Source organism: Abramis brama, assembly GCF_963993115.1.
Source record: "Abramis brama genome assembly, chromosome: 12".
In the NCBI taxonomy this organism is placed as follows: domain Eukaryota; kingdom Metazoa; phylum Chordata; class Actinopteri; order Cypriniformes; family Leuciscidae; genus Abramis; species Abramis brama.
In genome coordinates this window covers 40068538-40094514 of record NC_139974.1, presented here as the reverse complement: position 1 = coordinate 40094514, position 25977 = coordinate 40068538, and the positions used below count along the sequence as shown (strand labels likewise).

At 38.9% G+C, this 25977-nt stretch overlaps 1 protein-coding gene across 2 annotated transcripts in view; it reads right to left on the bottom strand.

The window, feature by feature from the left end:
- The window catches only part of ext1c (exostoses (multiple) 1c), an 81261-nt gene extending 56026 nt beyond the window's left edge, over window positions 1-25235 (bottom strand). Inside the window, exons 1-3 of one of the 2 annotated variants that reach the window (XM_084130584.1) lie at window positions 25067-25235; window positions 11439-11546; window positions 9851-10917 (exon numbers count right to left, since the gene is read on the bottom strand). In XM_084130584.1, the coding sequence (XP_083986710.1) occupies window positions 9851-10779 (929 nt within the window). In that variant the 5' untranslated portion in view covers window positions 10780-10917; window positions 11439-11546; window positions 25067-25235. Of the gene's footprint in view, window positions 1-9850; window positions 10918-11438; window positions 11547-24280; window positions 24556-25066 lie in introns of those variants that run through there. The other variant, XM_084130585.1, reaches the window with a different exon arrangement.
- Window positions 25236-25977: the final 742 nt, after the last annotated feature.

Here is a 25977-nt window from a genome sequence, read left to right as displayed (position 1 = left end):
TGAAATACTCAAATGCGTAGGTGATATAGAATAGAGATGTTCATGCAGCTCAACTCCAGGGTCACGGCTGCACGGAGAAAAACTACACGTTGAATATATATTATTTGACATTGATTATTGTATTTCTATGTTTAATCATTTTTAATGATATGATAGATATACCATGCTGATGAGGGTGGGGGTGAGGGCAATGTTTTTCTCCTTCTTTTGGCTAATGTTCTTGTTAATTGTTATGATTGTTATAAAAAGAGGGAAGGTATTGTTAGTGCATTTGAATATTTTCACATTTGTATGTATATCCCCAATAAATACATATTTACAATTTCTTTTTAATTTTTATATAAATGCATAATATAGGTATAGCAAATATATAAAATAGAATAAATATAGAATAAATGTATTATGTTATAATAATAAATATATATATATACATATAGGCCTATTACATTAATATATAATAAATATAAAATAAATGTATTTGTAAAATAAAGATTTAAAATAATGAAAAGGAAAATATAACATATTTTTTTATTTTTAATAATAATTTGTAAAACAATGTTAAATTATAGCCTTAAAATAAATAAGTACATAAAAATATATGATATATATATATATATATATATATATATATATATATATATATATGATATATATATATATATATATATATATATATATATATATATATATATATATATATATTAAAATATAATAAATATAAAATACTTTTATTATTTTAGAATAATAATTTGTAAAATAAATAAAAAATATAATAAAAATAAATATATAGAACAGAACAATTAATTAATTAATGTATTGTATATTATATAAAACTATAATATAAATATACAATACTTTATAATATATGTATTATGTTATAATAATAATAATTTTTTAAAATAATTATTAAAAGATAAAATTGGTATATATATATATAAAGTCTATAATTGAGCATTTATTTATATATCAGGTTCTAGGATTAGCCTAAACTGAATCCTGGGAGATGTAGGTCATGACCTTTAACCCATCATGTCTTGATCCTGGTTATGAAGAGAGAGCAGTGAACATGTTTAGTGCACTGATAAGTGTGCATGTGTTGTCTGTGTGTCGGATGCATGCTTGACTGAGAAAAGAGTCCGTGCATGAAGAGCAAATTAGCATGTTTCGCTCCACGCGCCAATAAGCAAATGCGTGTGTGTGTGTGTGCATGCATGTGTGTGTGTGTATGTGTGCGTGCATGTGTGTGTGTGTATGTAAAAGACTTGGCCTGTGTTGTAAAGTTTTCTTTGTTCGAAGCAGAGACCAGTGAGACAGTTGGGATCGCGTTCAACAGAAGTTATTCTTTATTGAGAACTCCTCTGTACGCGGCTGTAGAAACGTCCAACATGATCTAACTCTAATACAGTATGCATTGTAGTTATATACATTCCAAGGGGGAGGGATTACATAGAGGTGGAGACTCTGAACAAAGCATGCAAATGAAGTAGGAACACACCCTACTCTGAGTCCAATTGAATCAGCATAACTATTCACATGCTGATACTGGCCAGGAGCTCCAATTCCAAGAGCCATCCCAGAGCCATTAAAGACAAAAGGTGAAAGTCAATCAACCTAACGATTCAACGTATGGGCTCCGAAAGGTGAGAATCAAGTGATCTGATTCATTTAAAACACAATAGAGAAAACAGGTCTGGCAGGAACGGAGACTCTTTGCTGGAGACTCAATAAATCAGTCTACTAAACTTTATCAGTTTAGATACTATTGCAGTGGAAAAACTAAATTAAACATTTAATAAAAATGTAATCCAACACTTCCCCCTTTGAGAGTTCTAATAACTCTCACAAAAATACAAATTTATACACTTAAAAGTTAATTCTTGTAACTTGTGTAAGTTACAGGCACGTATAACTTATTCTGTGTTGTGTCCTTGATTTACATGAGTGTCATAGTTCTTCTCAAAACCATAACTGTTGACACCTGCGACGCAGGGTGTAAAATGTCATATAAACTACATGATTACACAGAAAACCATGTAGCATAAGAGTGGAAGTCTTGAAAGTCCATGGCGCCTGAATAGCTGTGAAGTCTGTTTCCTGTAGAGTCCATTTGTCACGTAGAGTCGCTCTGATGACTTGTCCCTCATGAGGCTTGTTCATGGAAATCTGAGGTGATGTTTTATACCAGGATGCCGCTTGTGAAGACATCATGGCATACACACATACCTGTAACACAATAAAACAAAGAAACGGCAGACCAGCAGTATTCATGCATGGACTTCCTTCTTCCATAAGTCGCACATGTTCTGTGTTGATTTTCTGTAATTGCATGTTGACACAGAAACGAACATGCGATTAGGGTCCGTGAAGTCTCTGCGCTGTGTATTTTTTTTCTTTTTCTTTTATGGTTGGAACTCATTTTCTCGTGAACAAGTTTCTGAACCATGAAGAATTATCTTCAGTCATCTGGTGTGTAATTTTGTTGAAAGATCAAGATTGCTTGTTGGTTAACTTGACATTAGTGCAGCACTCATGTAATGGTGCAGGCTTGTAGTCTTGATCATGTCGATGGATGACTGAAGGTTTCGTATGTCTCTGCGTTGTGTATTTTTCTTCTGTGTTGGTTGGCTCGGCAGTGGGTCTAGTTGTTTTCTTGAGGTTGTGGCTTCATATGCAGGTGAGGAGGTCTTTGCATATGGGTCTCAGGAGAGCCATCAAGTGTTTATCTGCAAAGAGGAAGAAAGAAAACAAGAGACGACAGAGCAGTATTTGTCCAAACACTAGGGTTGTAGCAGTATTTGTTTAAACACTAGGGTTGTAGCATTTTCAGAGTCTGCTGTTGTTGTTTCATTCTTTCCCTATTTCTTAATTTATTTGACACCTATGGACCAGTGAGGTAAGGATGGACTAAATGGGGAAAGGCCTATGAGGTAGTGTCTTCACCCTGGGTTCACCCCCGAACGCCTGTTGCGTCAGTTCTTTCCAGGGCCCTCACTGAACCGTGTCCTATTCTGTCCCTGTGTTGTGTACACACTGTACAGTGTGTGAGAAAATTGGCACATTTTCATTCTCCAGTGAAACATCAGTCCTACTAGACATCATTAACAGAGGATGGTTGTCTGACTGCAATATTCTATGGCATAACATTTAAGGCTGTGAGTCTTACTTAACCAGGGTCCCCTAAAAGAAGGCTGAAACAGTCACTTTCCTTTTGTTCTATTAAACAAAAATCAGTCTTTCATCTTTGTTGTTGTTTCTGGGGAAATTAAGCACTCACAGCCCAAATGGTTAACACCTTATCAAGTTGCCCCACGAGTCTAACGAGGAGGGGAGGGGTTGCTTCAGAGTATCAAGCAGGCTAAGCAGAAGCTGAGTAACCTTATTTACATCTTTAAAGTTCTTTTTGCTTTTCCTACACTCATTTCCAAAATGTCCGTGCTTGCCACAGTAAGAACAACTGGCTTCTCTAGGACTGTTGCGTTTCTTTGGCTTCTCTGAGTTGACCTTAACAGAAACTGCTGCAATTCTTACTCTCTCTTTGACATCAGAATCTCTTTCCCAAATAGCTAAACTGTCCAAGTTGTCTTCCAGAGTTCTCGTACACCATGTGATGTTTAAGTAAGGCAACGCCTTTCTGTGTTCTGGCAAAAGACTATGAAACCATGTGCGAACCAAAGGGCCATTATCACCTAACACCTTCTCTGGCGTGTCAGCAATTCCGCTGTAAGCGGCAGCGGTCTGGCAAAATCTTTCTGTGTACTCACAAACAGTTTCCCCCTTCTTCTGTACACAATTGGTAATTTTCGACCAATCGATTTTGGGTCCTAAGATATTCTTTAGGATTTTCAAAACACCTTCTCTCAAATCGCCCTTACTGACATGTTGCAGTTCGGAAGTAACAGCAGACTCAAAATTGTTGAATTCAGATTCAGTTAGAATTTGTGACATCAGCTGTGTGACTTCCGGCAACGACATGTCGTAAAGACGCATTTTGCTGAACAATGCTCTTCTAAATTCAGAAAAATTTGTACGTGCTGAGGGTAAACTCTGGGAGAGTCTATCTATATCCTTAGGACCTAAAGATGTTTTGGCAACCGTTTGTATTTGGACAACAGAAGAGTTCGGAGTAACACTTTTAGTTCCCTGAGATCTTCTCCTAGCCCCACAAACCTGCACTGAATCTACAGGCTGATCAGTTACTGATTGGATGGCTACATTTGTTTCAACGAAAGCTTTTAAGTCAGGATAATTGTTATCAGGCTGACTAACTTCTTCCACATCAGTTTTTTCTGCATCTTTGTTGCGGTTTACTTTCTTAGTCAACAAAGATATTCTAGCATGGAGCTCTTTGATCTGTTTCTCTAGCTCAGAGTTGCGCTTAGACTGTTCTGTAGCTAGGGTTAAACCGAATTCTCTGTGACAGAAGATAATGCCTTTGACACTGTTCTTGCGAATACTTTCTCCTAGTACCTTTTTACAATCTTCGATTGACCAAACTTTGCCTGGATCAATGCTAAATTTCTTTGTTAAATTCAATCTGACTTCCTCAGTCACGATGGAGTCCATGTGCTCTGATAACAAAGACTTGAATTCACTGTCTGTCCATAAAGGTGTAATCTGTCTAGTACTTTTCCTAAACATTTTGTGAATTTTTGTTACCACAAACAAACACTAAAAAAAAACCTTCTCTCTACTGTCTTGCAAACAGAGGGTACAATCTTATTAGCACATGAGGCTAAATCTAATTCTAAAGCTAATTCTCTAGCTCACTTCTCTAGCAAGAGCACACACACAATATTAACATGTAACTGTTAATCTTCCCTGTCAACAACAGAGGATCAATTTCATCTCTAAAAGAAAACTTTTTAGAGGCTTATCTTTAGTTAACCAAACTCTACAGCTGTTTGTTAACTACTTCTCTGAACGGCGCAGAGGAAAACATTTGTACTGGTCTGCATTGGTTCTTTTAATGGAGTGAAACTCACCGAGTCTTTCATTTGTAGAGAAAGATTCCGTCTGGAAAAATTCAGTCTTTGAGATCTTTTTGGAGCTTGAAGTTTTCAATCTGGATTCAGAAGATTCAGTCTGGAACTCAGTCAGCTTTGTTGAGATCTTTGAGCTTGAAGTTTCAAGATGCAGTTCTTTGAGCTTAAAATTCTTTGAGTTTCCTTCTTCTCCATCCGGGTCACGGCACCATCTGTTGTAAAGTTTTCTTTGTTCGAAGCAGAGACCAGTGAGACAGTTGGGATCGCGTTCAACAGAAGTTATTCTTTATTGAGAACTCCTCTGTACGCGGCTGTAGAAACGTCCAACATGATCTAACTCTAATACAGTATGCATTGTAGTTATATACATTCCAAGGGGGAGGGATTACATAGAGGTGGAGACTCTGAACAAAGCATGCAAATGAAGTAGGAACACACCCTACTCTGAGTCCAATTGAATCAGCATAACTATTCACATGCTGATACTGGCCAGGAGCTCCAATTCCAAGAGCCATCCCAGAGCCATTAAAGACAAAAGGTGAAAGTCAATCAACCTAACGATTCAACGTATGGGCTCCGAAAGGTGAGAATCAAGTGATCTGATTCATTTAAAACACAATAGAGAAAACAGGTCTGGCAGGAACGGAGACTCTTTGCTGGAGACTCAATAAATCAGTCTACTAAACTTTATCAGTTTAGATACTATTGCAGTGGAAAAACTAAATTAAACATTTAATAAAAATGTAATCCAACACCTGGATAGATGGGGAAAGAGGGTCAAGGGATTGGTGAGCGGTGTGGTAAAGAGAAGGGAAGAATCCCAGGGAGAGAAAATGAGAGGAACTTGGAAAAAAAAAGAGAGCGTACAAAAGACGAGAGAGGAAGATGGACGGCCTTCGCTTCCTTCTAAATAAACCTAGTTTGTGCACGAGCCACACAAACCACACACTCTCTGGGGGTACAGTTTCACATCCCTAATTACAGTGGGTGTAGCGTTTCTTACTGGGTCCTGCCAACGATTGAACACACACACACACACACACACACACACCAGGCCACGGAACGGAGTTAAAGTCCTTATGAAGTTCATCAAGCGCAGTCGTGATCAGTTACACTGGTTCACAGCTGATGGTTCACACACACACACACACACACACACACACACACACACACACACACACACACACACACACACACACACACTGCAGAGAGAGAGTTTCCCTCTAGTTGTGAGAAGCCAGCGCATTATTCTTCTTTTCTCCTTGAGAATCGAGAATAATGACCTCTTCTGTTCCAACGTCTCGCACATGGTGGGAGTGTGAAGTCATGGAGACCTTGTTAGCTGTCAAGAAAGGGACCGCATTTTACTATTACACACACACACACACACACACACACATAGACAGACACACTCACAAACACACTCACTCACTCACTCTCTCTCTCTCGCTCACACACACACACACACACACACACACACACACACACACACACACACACAAACATTCTAATGCCTTCCCAGAAGTCTACAGTGGTGTTGAAGAGAGTATAATCAGTATTGCAGTTTAATCCTCCGTCTGTGTGTGTGTGTGTGTGTGTGTGTGTGTGTGTGTGTGTGTGTGTGTCCGTCCCAAAACTGTCCCGAAACAGCTTGCCCTATTTCTCTTCCCACAAGCTCTCACTCCGTCTCATTTACATACCCAGTACAATGCGAGTCCCCCTCTTCCCCTTCCCTTGTTTTAAAGAGCCCTGAGAAGTGAGTGAGTGAATGTGGGCCATTCGTCGCTCTCTCTCTCATTCCTGGTTTCATCCCTGTCTCGGTCGCCCTTCGAGGCTCCGAGTGCCTTCAGGTTAATCTGTGGAAGTAGCAGATGCTGGAGATCATTAACCCCACAGAACCTCCTCTGAGCTATTCCTGAGTTTGGCACCTTAGCTTCCCGAACAGCAGAGAAACAAGAGCCGGACCCGATGACATTCTGGGTAACGTGTCAAGAAATGTTTCTCGAGCATCAAATCATCATGTTATAATGATTTCTGAAGGATCATGTGACACTGAAGACTGGAGTAATGATGCTGAAAATTCAGGAATAAATTACATGTTATAATATATACACATAGATAACAGCTTTTTTTTACCATATTACTGTATTTTTGATCAAATACGTTTTAAACATTAGGTGCAGAATTTAATAATCTGACTCCAAGGTGTGTTGTTTATTCAAATTTACCACATTAATATTCAGTTGAACTCAGGCGTGCAACTCAGCATATTCTGGCTATTTTAATTTACAATAGCTTCAAACATGCTGTCATATTATATATTACAGGTAAAAATATCACATAAATGTTGAAGCTATTTCTGTACTGATGCACAACATTTATCTGTTATGAATAATCATTTTTAAAGTTTTATAAATTTATAAAAAAATTATATAAAAAAATATATAAAACATTTTACACAGTTATTTATAAAATATAAAATAAAAAATTACATGAAATATGTTTGTTATCCTTTTCCTGCCAGAGTACTTTTTATAAATTAAAATATATATATATAAAAAATATTTACAAATATTTATTTATAAAAAAAACAATTATATATTTAAAAAAATAATAAACCATTTTACACGTTTATGAAATAAATAAAATAAGAAATGACATGAAATATGTTCATGTTATCTTTTTCCTGCTAGAGTACTTGTTTTATACATTTTCAAAATATATATATAAACATATTTATTTATAAAAAAACAATTATATATTTATTTAAAAAATTATAAAACATTTTAGTTTTATAAAAATGATAAAAAAAACACAAATAAAAAATGACATGAAATATGTTAATGTTATCCTTTTCCTGCTTTAGAGTAGTTTTATAAATTATAAATAATATTAAAAAATATATTAATTTATATAAAAAATACATATATATTTAAAAAAATTACAAAACATTTTATACAGTTATTTATTACAAAAATAAAAAATGACATGAAATATGTTCATGTTATCCTTTTACTGTAAGTTGCTAAATTATCAAGATACAAAATTAGACGATACTACATCTTATGTCATATATCAAATATTTTGGGGTCTAATTTTCTTGCTAAAATGTCATCATGAAACTCTCAAACCGCCGTTCCTGCTGCAATCCTCCCTGCCAGTGAATATAAAGCACACTTCTCCTGCTCAGACCTCCACGGTGCAAACCGCCATGCTCATTCCAGTAGAAATAAAGTATTTCATGAATGCTTGACTTCCTCACATGGAGCAGGACCACCGAACACCGGTATATTGCTAAGAAGTTTGGCTAAGTTTGTTCCCTGAACCTGTCGAGTGGAACAAATGAACACATTCATCCACCACAAACCAAGAGCAAACAAGCCCGAAGCCGCTCAACAGTTTATTCGCTCCGCTCCTTTAAGGCCAACGCTGGATTTCATACACATTCTCTGTGTTAGTTCCTCCCTTCCTTACACATATTTCTCCTCATCCAAAATCTACTCCACTGTTTAACTCCACTGGGTCATGTGTGCATTACAAAACAATTTAGAAATGTGTGGTTTGACTCACAGAACAGCTGAGACAGGACTGTACTATCAAGCATAATTTTATTTACAGTCCTCTGAGAATAATTCAAGTTGAAGCTTTTGGTGTCATTAAACATGAGCAGTGTAAACTGATCTTAGCCAAGCCCCGCCTTCAAATGTCACTGACCAATCCTGCCTTAGCAACTGCTTCCATGTGCATTCTCTCTTTCAAGCTTTTGCTCTTTTCTAATGTAAGTCTACGGTGGATCTGCATGTTCACTTTTAAATGCAAAAATTACATTTTAAATTAAAGTTTGTCAGGACTCATGGCTCGACAAAGGCTTGTTTGAAAGTTTTAAAAGCTTCCCAGCAAGTTGTATCATGTTGTTAGCATGTCTTGGCATGTGACAAACATTATTTTGCATTTTGCCGGCATGTTAACATGTTTTAATAGATTGTTAGCATTAATTAGCATGTTGCTAACATGTCTTACCAATTGCTCACATCTTGCTAGCATGTTTTAACGCTTTGCTAGCATGTTTTACTGACAATACTGGAAATATTAATTCATATTTGATGTTCTGTAAAGCTAGCAAAAGTAACCAAGGGGGGCGGGGCTTAGTGAAAGCGCATTCATTCCGCTCATGTTTCATGAATGAGAAATGTTGAGTCAAAGTCTCTTTAAACTATAGACTGTTAAAAAATATGGACGAAGTGTGCGTGATGTCACCCCTAGTGTTTCTGAAGAGCATTTTTGTAGCCCAAAGTGGGCGGAGCCGGTCGTCACCATCTTGGCAGCGTCACTCCCGGATAACCGAAAATGGGCAAAGAGGCGGATTAGCTGAGGTGAACTGATGCTAACAGACAGTAGACAAACGGCTAGCAGTGACATCAGTGGAAATCCAGCTGTCATTTAAGTGGCCACAATAGGCTCAATATAATTTAAACGGATGATTTGTAAAAATATTCACCCCCCTCACAGTCGTCATGAAAGGCAAAATTAGCTATATAGACCAAAACCACGTTTTGCACCAGGCTGTAAACATGTGTTTTTCTTCTGTAAAGTTGGGCATTTTAACATGGGGGTCTATGGGATTGACTCTCTTCTGCAGCCGGTCTCTAGTGGCCAGTCGATGAATTGCAGTTTAAGTCACTTCAGTGTTGAATTCAAGAGAGAGACAGGAAGGTTGCCGCTTGGTTTAAACACATGTATGATGTATGACATGATCCCAAGAGAACACTTGATACATGTTGAGCGTTATTCACTCCTGACTCTGTTACATCAGTAACCGATAGCAGCGTCTCGTGTTCAACACTGACTCACAGAAACCAAACACTCACCTCTCATACTCTCGGTTATCCCGGTCACACCGCGCGTCCTTGTGCTTCTCCCAGTCCTTCCCGTGGCGACACGTGGTGAGGGACACGATGTCCTTCCCGTTGTGGATGTGATGCAGAGCGTTACGAGTGTCCGATCCGATGCCCGTCAAGTAACGTTTCCCTTTAAACATCAACAAGTACTTCCGGCGCGGCGGGACGGTGTTGCGCACTAGCCATCCGCGCTCGCCGCCCTTCTGAGGGTGTTCTTTAGAAAACAACGGGATTGACACGTCAAATCCCGGTCGGAAGTGCTCCGTATTCAAGCTTGCTTTTGCTAAGATAGCCTGTCCCATGTTAAATCCCAGATCCTCGGTGTAATTCGGCCAAGTTCCGGAATAAAGGTTAAAGATGACATGATTCCTCCCGTCGTTCCAGAGCGGATATCCGCGAATCCGTTCGTCTACGTTGGGAACGAACTGTGTTGATAGCTGATCCCGATCAAGTGTATCGATTCCCAACACGAATAGACAAGCTTCCCGAGGATCCGACGTGTAGTAACGCGACTCCGCCACCGAGGTGAGGATTTTCCGATAGCTTTCCGACACTCGTTCGCTCTTCTCTGGCGGATAGATATAGACCCGAAAGGCGCTTAGGGCTTGACATTGCGCGAAATCGAAGCATGTTTCCATCCTGCACCGACTGTCCTTGTAGATCCCGGTCCACGCTTGCCGTCGCTGCCGAGGCGAGTCTCCCGGTCCTCCGTCATTTAACAGCTCGGCTTGTTCGGCGAATCCCGGGAGAAGATCCCGATCTAGCCAGTCGGGCCACGGTCGCACACCCTCTCCTCTCCTATACGCGAGGAAACCCAGGAGCCGGTCCTGTAGGTAATACAGCAGAAGCCAGCAGAACGAGCACAAGCCCAGAAGCACGTACTTCTTCCGGGCCTGCATGAGTCTCTCAGCCTCGGAGCGCCGGAGTCGATCCGGGATCGTCAGCGGGACCGAGACGAGCGGGACAACAGGGGCCGAAGCTCCAGCATTGCTCCGATCTCCACCTGTCCATCAATGCTAACCTCTAGCCTCTGTTCACTGTAAAAAAATATGATAAAAAAGTTATTACAACATAAGTTTTTACATTGCTTTAAAGGTGCAGTGTGTAATTTTTAGCGGCATCTAGTGGTGAGGTTGTGAATTGCACCCAACAGAAGTTACGGTGGCCGAGGGGAAGTGATGTCGTCGTCTGAGACAGCAGAGAGTAGCCAGTTAAGCAATGAGGTTTCATTACAAAGATCAATTAAGAAATTAGGTTTACTTTATTATTTAGTAAAACGATGTTATTGCGAATATTATTGTCACCTGTTCATCATTGTGTCAGTGTTTTATTCGCTGACTTTAGCTAGCTTCTTATCACGAAGAACAACATAGTGAGGAAACGCGTTTGTGTGTAGAGAGAAACGCCTCATTAAGTAAGGTCTTTAGACACCATTGAAAACATAGTTATGGATATGATATTGGATATAACAGATCCTCCAAAATATTACACAAAGCACCTTTAACTAAATTTTTTAATTTCAATGAACTTGAGATTTTAAGGCAACCAGGTTACTTACTTTTTTAATTTAAACCAACAAAAATGTTTTACAGTGTGTTCACCCCGTCCGCTGGAAGTGTCTTCTCTCTCGGTGGTCCTTCTCTCTGCATGGCTCAGTGAATCCCCTCTGCGGAGAATCGAGAGCACACTTCAGTACACAGCCTTCTGTTCGTTTATATCCACACACACCCGACAGAGTCAAACACACAACAACGTTACAGAGCGAGCAATGCATCACGGATGACAGCGCGAAGTATGAAAGGACATACAGTCAAACCAAAAATGATTCAGACACCAGATATCATTTATTTATTTTTTCACTAGTGTGATCAGGACACTATAGTTCATTTATGTAAGTGAGGAGAGCCAAATAAAGTAAACTGTGACATATTATACCCAAATATTCTTCATACAGTGACTACCAGTGAAATATATAAACATTTGGGAGCAAAAATGATTCAGACACTTTGAGCTGATCATGTTTTGCTGAAGTGTGTTTTCTTTAATTGCTAATGCTCTTTTTACACACAGACTGAACAAAATGAAGCATTGCTTGGTGATTGGTTGAGCTAAACTGGTATTATCTAATTGTGTAGTTAAATTTAACAGCTGACAGATATTCAACATAATTCATGTGTGAGACAGTCTAACAGAAGGACGGACAAAACCAGTCAAATATCAACTGAGTTCTGCTCATATTTTATTACCATTTTCTAAACTATAGCGAATAAACTGTGATAATGTGAGAAATGTTAAAGGTGTCTGGATAAAGTTTGGTTTGACTATATTTTGTGCGTCACAAGTAGTGCATTAAAAAAAAAAGCAGTGGTTGAAAACTGAACACGACTACCAGAACAGTCAATATTTGCATGCAATTAAGGCAATAAAATGTGCATCATTGCATTACTGTACGTGACAAAGTATTCAATAAGTGGCATTTTAAAGAAAAACACCATTTTATGAAATGATTTTGGGGGATTTTAAATAGGAAAACAATTCATGTTCAAAATGTTTTGATATTGCGTTATCTTGAGGAGAGATTTTTATATGGGCAACATCCATGCATTAAAAACTGACATAGTGCATTTAAAAAGCAGTGGTTAAAAACTGAACGTGACTATCAGACAATCTCATGTACAGTACAGTCAATATTTGCATGCAATTAAGGCAATAAAATGTGCATCATTGCATTACATGACAAAGTATTCAATAAGTGGCATTTTAAAGAAAAACAAAGCATTTTATAAAATGAGTTTAAATGGGAAAACAATGTTCAAAATGAGGACAACATGTTTTGATATTGCGTTATCTTGAGGAGAGATTTATAATGGACTACATACATCCGTTAAAAACTGACAAAATGTAAAAGAATATGTAAGAGTTCATTGAAATTTTTTTTTTTTAGTTAATGCAATGAAGGACATTGCTTTAATCAATGGAAACTCAAAATATTATGTAATCTGAACCACAGTAATTATCTAAATTGATTTGACAAAAGATAACAAATAATGAAAATATTTTTTACAGTGCACCAGTCGGTTAAAAGTCATTAAAAAAGGCTCAGAAAGTTAAAATTAACTATAAGAAAACTTAACAAAATGTAGGAATACATACTAAAGTGTAATACTGCATGATTTGACGCAATTTGTTAAAGATTTTGAAAGCATATTGCGTAGTTGTGGTTGTTGAATTTTTGATGATGCAGTGAAACATGACAAATTGTGCGACATAATTTTTGTCCAGGCTCTCATACAAAGAAATTATGAACACATGCAAAACAAGAGAACCAATGAAATATTAATAACTGATTATGTTGCAGTCGATGTATGCTTGTTGTTTTTCAATGTAAAGTAAAATAACACCTGTAGCTGTAATAATAATTCTGTCAGATAAACACCTTAACCAAATGCAGTGTTTTGTTCTTCCCTCATATTTAAAATACATAAAAAGACATAAATGATTTTCCTCATATTTTGATGCTTTAATCATACTTGTCGGGTCATTAAAAACAAATATCCCCTCCGCTACTGTACACAAAAGGCCAGTTCACAGCTTTAATGGGAGAAGTTAACAAAAGCTATAAAAGTTATCAAGCGTCTCATCATCAGACTTTATGAGGCCATGCTTTATTTAAAACGGCTGAATTTAGTCTTGTGGTGTGAGTGGGTTCTGCTGTTTTCACACACACACTGGTGCAGTGTTTGCAGTGAACATGCTGAACATGAGCTGGGTTTGATAGCATCTCCACATGAAGAAGTGAAAAATAATGCAGCTTTAGTAACCCTGAACGGAGAGCGAGAGCGAGACTGAGCTTCTGAACGGCTAGTTTGTTTGCTTTGCCGACAAGCACGCAGTGGTTTTGAAGGGGAGGTGTTTGTCTGTGTGTACCTGTGTGTGTGTGTGAGAAGCTCAGTGTTTCTACTGCCAGCATACACACAAAGCCAGCTTTCAGGTCTCACCTGCTCTTCTCTACCTCTGCTGAATTCCTCTAGAGTTGGTCTCTTATCTCTTTACGCAGTCTGACCGAGCGCAAACTAATCTAAAGCTCTGAAGTGTATAAAGGGCCTGTGTGTGTTATGCATGCGCGCTTATGGAGATGCATTACTAATATGTGACATCGAGAATATGATGTTAAACGCAGTGAGCGTGTGTGTGTGATCACGAAGACCTGCGTTTCACGGGAAAGCTCTCCTCAGAAACACTGCAGGCCAAGCACATATTTATCAGGAAACAGATGCGCAGGATTTTCATTACAAGCTGCTCATTATTAATGCATGAATCCCTCGGTTAGGACATTGATTTCCCTTCTTCCCTTTCGTTTGGCTCTTTATGCCTCACAGGTGAAGTTAATGTCAATTTGAACTAATCTCGAAAATGAACTGGAATTGCAGTTTGGATTTTCATTTGCATCAGGATCAATATATAGCCTATATATATATATATATAGAGAGAGAGAGAGAGAGAGAGAGAGAGAGATTATATACTCCTGTATATATAGGTCTATACTGTATATATATATATATATACTATATATATATATATATATATATATATATATATATATATATATATATATATATATATATATATATATATATATACAGCATATATATGTATATTTATTTTGTGATGTCAGAAGGGGATTTTTGTTTTTAATGACCCTAAAGTTCAAATGAACCATCAAAATATGAGGGTTTTTTGTATATATATATATTGTAAATATTTTGAATATGAGGGAGAAACAAAATGCTAAAATTATTTGGCAGAAAAGGCAAACTACAGCTACAGGTTTTATTTTACTATGCAAAACAAAATGCATAGAAAAAACAAAAAAGCTGACATAAAAAAAGCACATTGACTGCAACATATTCAGTTATTAATATTTCATTGTGTTCATCATTTCTTTGTATGAGAGCCTGGCCAAAAATTATGTCGCACAATTTGTCATGTTTCACTGCATTATTAATATCACAAATAAAACAAGCACAACTCCACAATATGCTTTCAAAATCTTTAACTCTTTAACAAAGTTTTTGTAATATTTGAATAAAGGTTTGAAGATGTTAATTTTCCTATAATATTGCATAAATTATAGAACACATATTCAATTATATATAATATATGTTGAATTATATTAAATTATACAGTGTATATATATAATTCTTTTGATTATTTGTATTATACCGAGGACTAATACACCTCCAAGAGAAAGCTCAGGTCGCTCTGCCAAGATCCACCGACAGCAATAGAATAACTTTCTTCCTGCTGCACATAAAAAATTTAATGAAATGTCAAAATGATAACTCATATAGAAGCATATAGCTGCAAAAAGTTCCTCTACTTTCACCCCCACAAAACAACAACGGCACGCAGTGAAACACCAGATAAAGACAGTGAACTGAAATGCAGAACCATCACAAATAAAATAAAAAATATAGTAATTGCAAAGTTAAAATATCTATTTTTTTTGCAGTTAAATACACTCTAAACAATGCTAGGTTGGACAAACCTAAACGTTGGGTGAAAAATGTAATTTAAAAATGTAACCCAATGGCTGGGTTTGTCCATATTTGACCCACAGTTGGGTTGAAACCACCCAGCATTTTTTTAGAGTGTATTTTCTTGTTTGCAAATCATTTTGTCTCTATATAATGTTCACATAAATTATTATTATTATTATTATTATTTTTTAATGCAACTGTCTGTTTTTTCCTCATTCCCAAATCCTGCATCTGCTGACAGAAGGAACTGTTCTCTCTCTCTTTATCTTCCTCATCCATCAGCTCACTGTAAGTCTGCCACACTCGTCCCGTACATCACAGCGGGTTTAGGATTCAGAAACGGGCCGGAGGCGTGTAATGAGATCGAGATGCGATGGCATATTGCTCAATCACCCGACAGAAAACAGCTGAATAAGTGAACACAGTCTTCCAAACTTTCAGTGATCTGTCTTCTGGACACTTCATTAGCTTTCTCAGAACGAGTGTGTTCCACTCGGGAAACTAGGCGAGAGTCTCCTCAACTGTTGGCAGTGTGCGCGTGCAGAAGGACAGCGAGCAGGTGATGAGCAGTTGTACGCCGCGTGTGTCGGTGTCTCACATGACGAGTGTGTGACAGCTGGATGTGGAGCTTATCTCCCTCTACAGCGAATAAATCAGAACTGAGCTAAAAAATCCTGCTTGGAGAACATGCCATCCTTACACATCCAAACTGCACTGTTTATATTTGCATATTCTGTTGCTTTGAAAGGTCAGAAGTGTGGCTTTCTGCACTAAATAACGCTGAACCGCTTCTCAAACGCTCCGCTATCTGCCATTGGTCAGTTCCGCCCCCAAATGTTGCTGTGTCTCCAAAAGCATCGTTAGCCAACTATGATCGCATTCCATTGAATTGTGTTAGTAACGACCGAACTACGACCATAGTTTGCATCGGGAAACACACTCCTGTTCGAACTGCAATCTTTGGGGAAATCGACCTAAAAAAACAGTTGTATCTGCATATCAAGTGGATATGAGTTCATGCCTTGAAACATGCAGCATTATTCAATGTGTTGATGTAATTTCCACTGAAACAGGAAGACAGGGCGGGGCATATCGAACAGCTCCTCCCCTTTTTTGAAATAGCCAATAGCGTTCGTTTATATCACAGCTCGGCCAGAGCCGTTGATCTCGGGAAAGCCGCAGTTTCCTCCTAATCTCCTCCATATCGCTTTAAAATATCATTCTGTGCAGAATTCAGATGGATCCGATATGTTTTCTGGTCTTCAGCGACTCGATCATATGATTGATATGATATATTGATATGATTCTGTGTGTCGTGTCTCTGGACCGGAGCTGTGGTGGTTAGCGTGACACTGACGTGAAACCAGACTTCATTCGCCCCAATGGAAAGCATATTAAAGGTGCTCTAAGCGATGTCACACGTTTTTTAGGCCAAAACATTTTTTGTCACACATAGCAAACATCTCCTCACTATCCGCTCGCTGCCTGTCCCCTGAACACACTGTAAAGAAACACGGTCTCTGTAGACACCACAGGCTTCCACAAACGGCAACAAAAACAAACTGGGCTCACCCGCACCACGAAACACAACAAACAGTGCTCCAGCCAATCACTGGCAAGAATAATTTGAGGGTGGGGTTAGTGCGCGTACACATGAAGGGGGTGTGGAGGAGAGAGAAGCATGAAGAGGGAAGTGTGAATTATGGCCAACACACGACCAAAGAGACGACGTTCCGGTGAACAAACTGCACAGAAGAAGGACAAGGAGAAGGAACGCGCGAAGTACCGAATTTACATCGGAAAAACCTTCGAAAGGTGGCGAGAACTCCGCCGGCAGAACGGCTTCCAATCCGACATTCAGTTGCTCTGTTTTTGCTGGACACAGGGTTCCCACTCTAAACCAAATGTCAAATTCCCTGACTTTTCCCTGACTTTCACTGACAAAAAAGATGAATTTCCATGACCTATAATGAACGGCAAAACAGGCTGCAGTTTTGTGGAGCAACGAGCTGTTTTGTTTTGTAGAAAGCCTTTCTTTAAAGTGAATTTCGTTTTGTATAAATTGTATCTTAATTTTAATAATTTTTTCATCAACCAATTGCCTGTATTTAATAAATGAGAAGCAAATATATAGGAGACAATATAATCATGGAGGCGCCGGCGCGGTCACTTGCATTGCACGTGAACTGGAGCGCATCTCATCATAAATTAACCGAAACTCGGTGTATGCCTCACATACATGAGAAATACATCTGAAGATAGCTTGGAATGTCTTTAAACGAAACAATTCAAAACGAAAAGAAATAGGCTACTCTCTGATTATGTAATCCATGATGTGGGACCTGATATTCATTTATGTGATATTCATGCTTTTTTTCTTACAGCACAGTCCCCAAACAACTTCCCTATAATAAGAAAAATCTCTGGAGGCATGCTCCAAACACACTCTCATCTCATCCCTTTTCCCACATTTGTAGTAATGACACTATAACCAAACCTGAAATTGTAACGCGTGCGCACGCGAAACTTTCTCGTGAGCACGCAATAGTTTCGCGTGCGCATGTGAAAGTCCGTATTATTATTTTTTTGCAAAGGTCCCCTCAGGGGCTCCATAGAAAGATGTGTGAGACAGCGAGATAAAAAAATCAGTATAGAAAAATTACATTTTGATAAATGGACACTAAAATTTAAAGCAACAAACTAAATTTCCTGATATTCCATGACTTGGACAAAAAAAATATATAAAATTCCCTGACTTTCAATGTCTGGAATAGACCTTTTAAAATTCCATGATATTCCAGAAATTCCATGACCCGTGGGAACCCTGTGGACAGGTAAATCCATTTTTCTTTCTAAATTGACCTTCATGTTCGCCGAACCAACACAAGGATGTAATTAGCTAGAACTATGCAGTCAGCGTTAACTTTGGTGAATACAACATATAAGTTTCTAGCAGCTAGCGATCCATCTCTATTGTAAATGATCAAGCAAATTCACAGTAGGGCGACAATTTGTGTGAATGACTGTTTTCATCCACTGTTTGTTATGAATTTGAATGTTCATTTATAGGCTGTTGACAACTTTGACTAAATTTGTTTACGACGCCATCGTTGTTTATGCTCACTGGGAAACGCGAAGCTAACGTTATCTTGCTATTATTGCGTCCTTGTATGGGAGCTATAGTTATAACCTCAGGTGGCAAAACGATTTTAAGATAATGTTTCTCTTTTTCTGCATTCTGTTCTGCAATATATAAAAGCATTTATCTAACTTGGTGACATTACACATTGAATGAAGTATCAGTAAAACTTAACTTTGTTTGTAGTGACTACTTTGACTTTCCTTTATGCCGGAAGGGAGGGGAGGAGGGAGGAGACGGGATGAGGAGGAGGGAGGGTCTAGCTAGCCTCCGTTTTGTTTGACAACAATTCGAACGTCAACAAGAAGTTACGTCTCCTGACATCGCTTAGAGCAGCTTTAACACTGTCTGAATCGCTCCCTGTCCCCTTTATAGTGCACTATGTGCCATTTCAAGACTTTTACATTGTTACAAAACTATTGTTTCAAATAAACGTTGTTCCTTTGAGCTTTCTATGCGTCAAATTTTGTATTTATCAAAAATGTGACAGTTTCCACAAAAATATGAAGCAGCAGCACAACTGTTTTCAGTACTGATAATAATAATCAGAAATGTTTCTTGAGCAACAAAATCTGCATATTAGAATGATTTCCGAAGGATCATGAAAATATTAAAATAGAAAACAGTTATTTTAAATTCAGTTTTTAACTGAACTTAAAGGATTATTTCACTTTCAAAAAATGTTTTGAAAGAAATTAGATGAAAGTGAACTAATCCTTTAAGACAATTCTTTTTTATGCCGGAACAGCACACATATAGTTTATTTACTTATTATTTATATGTATTTATTTTAGACTTGCAGTGCACTATGTGAAGGGAGCGATATTTTTTTTCCCAGGATGGTAGGGGAAGATTCATGAATATTCATTAGGGAAGTCATCCCTGATTGGTCTTAACCCCAGTGACGGGTAGGTTTAGGGGCGGGGTTAGGGGTAGGTCATCAGACCAATCAGGGATGACTTCCCTAATGAATATTCATGGTCTTCCCCTACCATCCTGGGAAAAAAATATTGCGTGAAGGGAACGTCTTCGTTAAGCGATTTAGTGTTAAGATTTTTGCTCATTAACACTCGAGTTAAGACGTTTCCCTTGCATGATGTTCTTCAAATGATTAGTCCAACATAACCACTAGTTCTCCATCCGGGCTTAACCTCGACTGGTTATAGCAGCACTGGGCCAGTGTCACTGGTGTTATCGACTGGTTATGGCAGCACTGGGCCAGTGTCACTGGTGTTATCGACTGGTTATGGCAGCACTAGGCCAGTGTCACTGGTGTTATCGACTGGTTATAGCAGCACTGTCACTGGTGTTATCAACTGGTTATGGCAGCACTAGGCCAGTGTCACTGGTGTTATCGACTGGTTATAGCAGCACTAGGCCAGTGTCACTGGTGTTTTATGGACTGGTTATAGCAGCACTAGGCCAGTGTCACTGGTGTTATCGACTGGTTATAGCAGCACTGGGCCAGTGTCACTGGTGTTATCGACTGGTTATAGCAGCACTGTCACTGGTGTTATCGACTGGTTATAGCAGCACTAGGCCAGTGTCACTGGTGTTATCGACTGGTTATGGCAGCACTAGGCCAGTGTCACTGGTGTTATCGACTGGTTATAGCAGCACTGTCACTGGTGTTATCGACTGGTTATAGCAGCACTAGGCCAGTGTCACTGGTGTTATCGACTGGTTATGGCAGACTTCTTCTCTTTTATAGCTTCAGCTGCCCTGAATTGCAGCGTGTAAAAATAATGTTCGGCAGCTGATGTTGGAGAAACAAACGATGCGGTGAGGTGGGAGAGCCGGAGTTAAAATTAACCCTGAAACTCTGTCATTACAGGTCGACTGAGACTGATGGGCCGTCGGCTCTGGCTTGGAGAAAACACAGACCCGGATCAACAGAGTCAGTGTAATTTCAGAGCCGAGGATGTTTCTGAAAAATGTGACATGATGTTCTGCGCTAATCTCTCACGTAAAGCCAGGATTGGCAGATTGAGAAGTTGTTTGGGTTGCTGTGTAAAGGTGGTTATTATGATGATGATGATGGCTGCATCTTTCTGAACACCCGCTGCGTGCTTCATGTGTTAATTTATGGACAACAATAATTACCAGCAGGCTTGATTAATTATGTCTAAACAATATGCTCCTCGCACACATGCCACGAGGGCTAATTATCCTGACAAACTGGAAAGGCTGGGACAATCTGAGGTTATCATAACCGAATGAGCTCTAAATGTCAAACTGAAAAACTTTCTCACGCTCCTCCTTTCTTCCTCTGGCCCGAATGAAGTCATTTACATTATGTTATATGACTCCATGGAATGAGTCACGAGAGCCTGTCAAAAGAGCCGAGATTCCAGACGTCATTCCGGTTTTCCCTGCAGGGATTGACGCTGCATTCATGTCACATGACACTCAAAACGACACGAAACGAGAAATCTGTTTAGAAGATTAACCTCTCAGAAACTCGTCTTCCACAAACCCCTCCCAGCTTTCCTCGCGCTCCTGAATCTTAAGCACTTCTCGGTATCTCGGGATCTAATTAAAGAGAGAATTAAAATGCAGTGATGATCCTGATACACCTGTGATATCAGCGGATACACCGAACATCTGATCCTCTGTCCTCTACACACACTACACAAACTACATACACACTACATCTCTTCAACACACACTTCATCTCTTCAACACACACACTATATCTCTTCAACACACACACTACATCTCTTCAACACACACACTACATCTCTTCAACACACACTTCATCTCTTCAACACACACACTACATCTCTTCAACACACACTACATCTCTTCAACACACACTTCATCTCTTCAACACACACACTACATCTCTTCAACACACACTTCATCTCTTCAACACACACACTACATCTCTTCAACACACACTACACAAACTACATACACACTACATCTCTTCAACACACACTTCATCTCTTCAACACACACACTATATCTCTTCAACACACACACTACATCTCTTCAACACACACACTACATCTCTTCAACACACACTTCATCTCTTCAACACACACACTACATCTCTTCAACACACACTTCATCTCTTCAACACACACACTACATCTCTTCAACACACACTTCATCTCTTCAACACACACACTACATCTCTTCAACACACACTTCATCTCTTCAACACACACACTACATCTCTTCAACACACACTACATCTCTTCAACACACACTTCATCTCTTCAACACACACACTACATCTCTTCAACACACACACTACGTCTCTTCAACACACACACACACACTACACCTCTTCAACACACACACACTACACCTCTTCAACACACACACTACATCTCTTTAACACACACACACTACATCTCTTCAACACACACACTACGTCTCTTCAACACACACACTACACCTCTTCAACACACACACTACACCTCTTCAACACACACACTACGTCTCTTCAACACACACACACACACACTACACCTCTTCAACACACACACACTACACCTCTTAAACACACACACTACATCTCTTCAACACACACACACTACACCTCTTCAACACACACACACTACACCTCTTCAACACACACACTACATCTCTTCAACACACACACTACGTCTCTTCAACACACACACACACACTACACCTCTTCAACACACACACACTACACCTCTTAAACACACACACTACATCTCTTCAACACACACACACTACATCTCTTCAACACACACACTACGTCTCTTCAACACACACACTACACCTCTTCAACACACACACTACACCTCTTCAACACACACACTACACCTCTTAAACACACACACTATATCTCTTCAACACACACACACACACACTACATCTCTTCAACACACACACACACACACACACACTACGTCTCTTCAACACACACACTACACCTCTTCAACACACACACTACACCTCTTCAACACACACACTACGTCTCTTCAACACACACACTACGTCTCTTCAATACACACACTACGTCTCTTCAACACACACACTACACCTCTTCAACACACACACTACACCTCTTCAACACACACACTACGTCTCTTCAACACACACACTACGTCTCTTCAATACACACACTACGTCTCTTCAACACACACACTACACCTCTTCAACACACACACTACACCTCTTCAACACACACACTACGCCTCTTCAACACACACACTACGTCTCTTCAACACACACACTACGTCTCTTCAACACACACACACTACATCTCTTCTACACACACTACATACACACTACACCTCTTGAACACACACACTACACCTCTTCAACACACACACACTACATCTCTTCAACACACACACTACGTCTCTTCAACACACACACTACGTCTCTTCAACACACACACTACACGTCTTCAACACACACACTACGTCTTGTCAACACACACACTATGTCTCTTCAACACACACACTACATACACACAACACACACTACATCAATTCTACACACACTACATACACACTACACCTCTTCAACACACACACTACATCTCTTCAACACACACACTACATACACAACACACACACTACATCTCTTCAACACACACACTACACCTCTTCAACACACACTACATCTCTTCAACACACACACTACATCTCTTCAACACACACACTACACCTCTTCAACACACACACTACATCTCTTCAACACACACACTACACCTCTTCAACACACACACACTATATCTCTTCAACACACACACTACATCTCTTCAACACACACACTATATCTCTTCAACACACACACTACATCTCTTCAACACACACACTATATCTCTTCAACACACACACTACATCTCTTCAACACACACACTACACCTCTTCAACACACACACTACACCTCTTCAACACACACACTACACCTCTTCAACACACACACTACATCTCTTCAACACACACACTACACCTCTTCAACACACACACTACATCTCTTCAACACACACACTACACCTCTTCAACACACACACTACATCTCTTCAACACACACACTACATCTCTTCAACACACACACTACACCTCTTCAACACACACACTACACCTCTTGTTTGTTAGGTTTGTTTTGTATTTACGGTGCTTTCATTCTAGATTTTGTCGTATTATGTCCAGTCCTAGAAACTAACTAACTAAATAAAAGAAAATGAAAAAAAAAAAAAAAAAACTACATAGGCCTTCTGCTGTTAATCCATTCTGTCATGTATATGTAAATAATTAATACAATTAAAGTATATTATAATTAAATAAAGTGTTTATATATATATATATATATATATATATATATATATATATATATATATATATATATGTATGTATGTATAAACATTACTGAATTTAAACTGTCAAGAATTAATGACGATCCGATGATTTAATTTAATATTTAAAAAGTATTTTAAAAAGTATTTTTAGTATTAGTAGCCTATATTAAGCAATATACGGTTTTGCATTTTTTATATTCAGATATTATTTTACTTAAAATAATGTTTTTTTAAATATTTAAAAATATAAAACACTAATCAACATTTTATTCTCCCTCAAATTATAACATTTAAAAGTTTAAATCGCTAAATATTGGTCATATCTGCGCAGTTTGAATTTAATCAATATTTACCATTGCTTCATTTCTGCTTGTTTATATGCGGCACTCTCTTGGTTATGTCTCGCGCAAAGGTCGGATTAAGTGCGTTACCTGTTATTATGACGTTGGCCCCTCGTTATGGCTTCATCATCATCATCATCATCATGATCATCACTCCCGATGCGAAATGCTTCCTCTTCTCTTCTCTCTGTCAAACGGCTGTGCTTGTTTTCACCAGCACACTATTACGTGATGCACAAACTCTCGTGCCACACAGACCAACCCTGAACCGCAGCGCAAACCCCGTCTGTCACACACACACACACACACACACTCGCATCAGAAGCGCGTGTCTTCTCGCTTTCCCAGCTCAACAAGCTGATTGAGTTACAGAGAGACTCGCGCAACCGTGCGCGCACGTAATCTCACACCTCCTCCCTCCTCCCACTCTTTAATGATACAGAAGCATATCTGAGCAAATATTAATATCCCATTCGGGCTACAATTATCCCGAGACTGGTTTGTTTGCGTTATCGCTTCCAAGAGGCGTTGCTCCGCGATAATAACGTGGGTTTCTTACCTTGATTGCGCGTCAGATCATGTGGATGAATGAGACTGTACATGTAGTCATTATTAAGCACTGAAACGCCAGCAGACACGTTAATATTTTAGCGAGCTGGTGGATGGGAGCTGTCGGAGCCTTGTGTATGAAATATGACAAGGAAACAATAGTCGCAGTGCCCTTGGGGTGGATTCAGTGCGCGCGGCCGCAAACATTTAAGTTCCCCGGAATAGCGTGATATTGATGATTAAAAATCGCATGAAATCATACGCATTAATGCGATGCAGATGCACAATGCAACGCAGTTATATTGTGTATAACAGACAGTGCCTCACCCCTGAACTTCAGCAGACGCTCAGTGTTTCTCCACAAATGCTGTTCAATCGCAGCCGAATCCCCAAATCAAGCATCTCGCGCTGTGGGTTTGTGTTGATGCGCATTGATATTCCCCGATACAGCATCAGTTTATGGGGCTACATTGTTCATTTTCTCGCATCCACAACATTCCAGTCGACCCCGCCCCCCGGCGCTCGTGATTGGCTGAGAGACTCGGGGTGCCTCAGCACGAGCTATATTTAAAGTAAACAGGCGCACATCTGGCCAGCGGTGCTCGCGCGGTCAAAAACACGAGACCTCGAAGGTTAACAAACTATTTACCAAAGTGTTTTTGTTTCATTTAAAAGAGAGAGAGAGAGAGAGAGAGAGAGAGAGAGAGAGAGAGAGAGAGAGAGAGATCATAACACGGTTGGTTAGAGATTCCTAATCTAAAATAATAAAACAATCTAATTTACACGGCATAGATGGAACAGTGATTTATTGCTGCTTATATATAAGAGGCATAAATGCACGAACGCAGAAATTAAAACTGTAAACATTGATACTAATTCAGTCTGGCTTTAATGCAGCATAGTGTCTTTACACTGATTTTCGAGCATGGAATAATAATAATGCTGTAATTTCTCTTTAATGACTCCTTACCGTGCCATTAACATGTCTTTCAGTACCTTTGAGCTAGATATATTTGGAAATGAAAATGCATTTCTTCCTCTTTTTTTTTCCCCAACAGATTTAAACGGAACAGAAATTAATTCTTGCTTGTTTACAGGCCTTAAAGGCGACACACATTTCAGCATTTACATTTATTCAACAGACGCTTTTATCCACAGTATTTGAACCCACGTGCACTAAATAAAAATACCAATAGCTTAATAATATGTTAATTTGTGTAAAATACCACTGATTACAA